Source organism: Maniola jurtina, chromosome 17 (genome assembly GCF_905333055.1).
Source record: "Maniola jurtina chromosome 17, ilManJurt1.1, whole genome shotgun sequence".
NCBI classification, from domain to species: Eukaryota; Metazoa; Arthropoda; class Insecta; order Lepidoptera; family Nymphalidae; genus Maniola; species Maniola jurtina.
Genome location: NC_060045.1, coordinates 1428142 through 1433728, shown reverse-complemented (window position 1 = coordinate 1433728; position 5587 = coordinate 1428142). Strand labels below are relative to the sequence as shown.

Genomic DNA, 5587 nt, shown 5'->3' with positions numbered 1-5587 from the left:
ATTATGCATCCTCCAACGTTTTCTATGGGCCCCTGTTCTATCTTAATCAAAGAACTATGAAATAAAGCGCGCTGTATCAAAACCCTCTTAACCCGTTTCCTGCGAAAGGACATGTATGAAGGTACAAAAGACCCTTACGGATTGACCTGGTGAGAGACGATGGAAGATAGGATTTTAATAATCTTATTATAGTGCTACCTTAGGTTATTTGTGTAGTGTTCGGAGCAACTAATAATGTTGCACAATGCAGGTACTTGTGCATTTCTTAATAAACAGTCAGTTAGCATCCAGCCGTTGTTTCATTACGTTCCACGGGCGACGAGTTTGTGTATTTTATATAATTTACCACGCGTTTTAAAGTGAATATTGTAAAAATACAATGCCTATAGGTAAATTAGAACCATTTGACTTAAATTCCAAGCAGTGGCCCGCGTATATAAGGCGAGTTAAGCAGTATATTCTTTTAAACGAAGTGAAAGATGAATTACAAGTGCCATTGTTAATTACTATCGTGGGTGAAGCGACGTACATTTTGATGTGCGATTTATGTTCGCCGGCGCATCCTGAATCGAAAAGTTTCGACGAATTAGTGAAATTGGTTTCGGAACACTTAGAGCCAAAACGTTCCGAAATAGCCGAGCGCCATGTTTTTCGCTTACGTCGTCAACGTCCAGGCGAGTCCCTCACGGAATACCTACACAACTTAAAACATCTGGCAACAACTTGCAATTTTGGAACGATGTTAGAGGAAAATTTAAGAGATCAGTTCGTATCAGGGTTGGCAAACGAACTGATGCGGTCTAGAATATTCGCCGAAAAAGACATCAAATACAAGGAGGCTGTGGAGCTAGCTCTTGCGTTGGAGGCTGCAGAAAAGCATGCGGAGGTGAGCGGGTCTACGATGACTTCGACATCGACCTCGAGTGCAGGCGGCGAGGCAGGCGAGGGCCTGCATCATGCGAGCGGGCGGCGCGGCACGGCGCGCGCGCCGTCGAGCGCGGCTGGCGGGCGCGGCGAGCGCGGCGGGCGCGGCGCGTCGGGACCGGCGGAGTCGAGCGCTGCTGGCGGGCGCGGCGAGCGCGGCGGCCGCGGCGCGTCGGGACCGGCGGAGTCGGGTGCGGCTGTGCGGTGCTGGCGGTGCGGAAAGCCGCATCGGGCAAACAAGTGCAAATATGTGCAATTTAATTGTGATAAGTGCCTCCGCCGCGGGCACCTAAAAATAATGTGTGATGAAGTGCGTAATTACGAGTCTAATGTGCGTAATAATTGTGTGCTGGATGGAAGTGTCTCGGAGGAAGACGACTTCTTTAACCTCGAACTGGCAGCCAAAGGTAACGGACCATATTTTCTTAAAGTGCAAATAGACGAGCATCTCTTGGAATGTGAAATTGATACGGGTAGTCGTATTTCGGCGATTAGTGATCAACTTTTTTATAAACTTTTTTCTCATAAAAAACTAATCTCCGATAGTTTAATATTACGTTGTTATTCGGGTACACAGATCGAGTCGTTGGGGTATGTGCATGTAGATGTCACGGTTGGGGAAGTGCGTGTACCTAACTTGACATTATATGTAATACAAAACGGTTCTCGACCTTTGCTGGGCCGAGATTGGCTTCGAGCTTTAGACGTTAGACAAATCACATTAAAAGAGATAGCCGACGATCGATTTGTGGACCGGTTAACCGCCGAATTTCCAGAAGTATTTACGGATACGTTAGGCACTTGTAAGAAGACCATTCAATTACAGCTCACGGACCAGGAACCCGTGTATGTGAAAGCCCGACCGGTGCCGCTCGCGCTGCGCGGCCGGGTGCAGGCCGAGCTCGAGCGACTCGAGCGCGAGGGGTACATGTACCGCGTGGACCACTCGGAGTACGGCACGCCGATCGTACCGGTTGTAAAAGCGTGCGGTGAAATACGAATATGCGGAGACTATAAAGTCACAATTAACCCGAAATTAAAACGTGATTTTTATCCTTTGCCTCGAATTGAGGAACTATTTGCTTCATTGAGTGGGGGGGAAGAGTTTTCGAAAATAGACTTAAAGCATTCATATCAACAGGTTATGTTATCCGAGGACTCGCAAGCCTATACTGCTATTACCACGCATATAGGTACTTTCGTATACCGCCGCACGCCATTCGGGTTATCATGCATTCCTGAAAAATTCCAAAAATTAATGGAGGAAACATTACGAGGGATTCCTGGAACGGTAGTATTTTTAGACGACATTTGTGTGACGGGCTCAAACAGACAAACACACCTAGCCAATTTACGAGCGGTACTTGAACGGTTGCGGTCGATGGGTTTTACTGTTAAGTTAAGTAAATGTAGTTTTCTGAAACCTAGTGTGAAGTATTTAGGCTTCATTATCGATAAATCAGGGTTGCACCCTGATCCGAATAAAATAGAAGCGATACACGACGCACCACGCCCCGAAAACGTGACACAATTAAAAAGTTTTCTTGGATTATTGAACTACTATGGGAAATTTATACCGAACCTCAGTACATTATTATTTCCGTTACACGCGTTACTGAAAAAGGATGTAACTTGGAAATGGAATGCACGTTGCGAGGCCGCGTTTTCGGGGGCCAAGAGCGCACTGTTGGGTGATAAGGTGTTAGCTCACTATGAAGAGGGTCGGCCGTTGGTACTGTCCGTGGACAGCAGCGCGTATGGCTTGGGCGCTGTGCTCGCGCACCGTTATCCGGACGGCAGTGAACGCCCTGTTAGCTGTGTTTCGCGAACATTAAATGATACCGAAAAAAATTATAGCCAACTTGATAAAGAGGCACTAGCTATTTTCTTTGGCATTACAAAACATCACCAGTATATATTCGGTAGACAGTTTATATTGCGCACAGACCACCAGCCCTTAAGCTTCATTTTCGGAAAGAAATGTGGAATCCCCCAGACGGCCGCCAGCCGTTTGCAGCGGTGGGCTGCGCGCTTGTCGGCGTATGACTTCACGGTGGAGTTCGTGCGTTCCTCGGACAACGGCCCGGCCGATGCTTTGTCCCGCCTGCCATTGCCGTGCCGACGGGCGACCCCTTCGGAGTGCGTAAGCTATGTTCAACTTATCGAAGAGAACTTGCCGATTAGTTTTAAAGACGTTAGTAAGGAGACAAAGAAAGACCCCTTATTAAGTAAAATAGTCGGCTTTGTGATGTTTGGTTGGCCGTCGTCAGTAGCGGGCGGCGAGGAGGAAAAAGCTTATTTTGCGAGGCGAAATGAGATAGTTTTAGAACTGGGTTGTTTAATTTATAAATATCGAATTATAGTTCCGCCATCATTGCGTGAAGGCGTGTTAAAGGAAATACATGAAGGCCATCTGGGCATTAATAAAATGAAAAATGTGTCTCGTAGCTATGTCTATTGGCCTAGTTTAGATCGCGATATCGAGGACTTGTGTCGAGAATGTGAAGCGTGTCGGATAGTCCGCGACTCCCCACCCCGCGCCACACTTCATCCCTGGGAGTACCCACTTTGCCCGTGGCAACGCGTGCACGCCGATTTTGCTGAATGTGCAGGTAAGAAATATTTGATCGTCTTAGATGCTCATTCAAAGTGGGTAGAAGTGATCAGTATGACACGTACGGATGCGGAGTCGACGATTTTGGCCTTTCAGACATTATTTGCTAGATTTGGTCAGCCCGCCCAGCTCGTAACTGACAACGGCCCGCCTTTCAGCGCCTTAGATTTTAAGAATTTCTGTGCTAATAACGGTATTAAGAGTGTAACGACGGCACCGTATCGACCGCAGGGTAACGGTGCGGCTGAAAATATGGTGAAAACCGTTAAAAAAGTAATCAAACGCGCTTTATTTGTCAAAGAAAATGTGTCAGCTGCCCTAAATAAATTTTTATTTCAATATAGAAACTGTGAACACGCCACGACCGGTGTGTCCCCTGCAGTACTGATGCTAGGCCGGCGATTGCGGGGCCGACTGGACGCATTGCGTCCCGACGTATCTTTGGTCGTGCGCTCGGCACAAGAGCGCCAGATTAATCAGAAAGGGGGAATGCAGAGACAAGTGGGTATAGGAGATACAGTAATGGCGCGAGATTACTCCTCTAAAGGGAATAAATGGACAGAGGGAGTAGTAGTCAGTCAGACGGGACCGGTGTCTTATAAAGTGGATATGGGAAATGGGGTAGAATGGCGTAGGCATCGAGATCAGGTAATTAAAGTAAATAAAAAAAATCGTTATTCTCTCGCGCGAACTAGCACCCTCGGGCAGGAAGCGGAGCAGAAGGGAGAGAAGGATGATGAAAGAGTAGCGGTGGATAGCGATGCCGACGTTACATTCGAAGACGCGGTCGGGTCGCCTGGGGGCGAGGGTGAAACGCAGGCGCCGGAAGATGTGCACTCTCCAACACCGCCGCCCCCAGGCGCGTCCGCTAGAGCTTTGCGAGCATATCATCGTAAGAAGAAGGTCTAGTTTAATAACTATGTGATAACTATGTTCTATTGGGTTTAAAAAGGGGGGAAAAGTGTAGTGTTCGGAGCAACTAATAATGTTGCACAATGCAGGTACTTGTGCATTTCTTAATAAACAGTCAGTTAGCATCCAGCCGTTGTTTCATTACGTTCCAATTTGAATAAAATATCGTTATTACACCGTAAGTACCTCCTAGTTTGTGTAATAATAAGTTCCTATATCTCTCTAGGTCTGGCTTTACACTAGAACCCCTTGTTTTGTCAAATTGATGGAAGGCAGGGCACAAGATGGTACATGATGTGACGGATTAAAATTCATAGTATTTTGAAATAAAAATCCATTAGTACTACTTAATAATATAAATGCGTAAGACTGTCTATCTATCTCTAGCTTTTCACGACCCATCCGTTTTACCAATTTTGACAAACTTTTTACTTTTTGTCCCGAAAAAACAAAGAGGTCCGGCAGGTTTAAGAAAATCTAACTCCAAATGGATAAAGTCGCGGGCGGCATCTATTTAGTACAGAGATAGTTTGCATGTCGGAGAGGGATATAAGCTACTTTTTATCCCGGAAATTCAAGGAGTTCCCACGGGATTCATCGGATCACGCGGACGAAGTCGTCATCATTACCTAGTGAGAGGTACAAGTGGCTGGATGAGGAAGGCTGAGGACCGAGTGTGGTGGCGCTCTATAGAGAAGGCCTATGTCCAACAGTGGACTTCCACAGGCTGATGATGATGATGATGATGATGAGGTAAAAATATTATCTACTACTCTATTAAAATAGGTACTAGTTCTTCAAACATTGAAATAATGTTGCGGGAATTTCAAAACGGTTAAATCCACTCGATTGTCTCTAATATGGGGTAGTTTAGTTCCACTTGGGTAGTTCTACGCTCAAACGCATTAACATTTCCGAATTGCTACGGGTTATTCTGTGTGAGAAATAAATGTGGATATTTGGTTGTATATAGTATGACTTACTTACTAAAAAACCGGCCAAGTGCGAGTCGGACTTGCGCACCGAGGGTATTTTTTCCGACATTTTGCATGATAAATATAAAAAAAACTGTTTTAAATGTTCAGATTCCCTTTAATATGATACCCCACTTGGTATAGCTATCGTCATGCTCTAAAA

General features: G+C 45.9%; 1 protein-coding gene across 1 annotated transcript; it reads left to right on the top strand.

Annotated features, from left to right (window-relative positions):
- The first annotated feature begins 321 nt into the window (after nt 1–321).
- Nucleotides 322–4447, top strand: LOC123874011 (uncharacterized protein K02A2.6-like). Its single transcript, XM_045919154.1, has one exon. The coding sequence runs from the start codon at nt 380–382 to the stop codon at nt 4445–4447; it is 4068 nt and encodes a 1355-aa protein (XP_045775110.1). The 5' UTR covers nt 322–379.
- The last annotated feature ends 1140 nt before the right edge of the window (nt 4448–5587 follow it).

Coding starts and splice junctions, on each gene's coding strand:
- LOC123874011 (XM_045919154.1), top strand. CDS start 380: ATGCCTATAGGTAAATTAGAACCATTTGACTTAAATTCCAAGCAGTGG.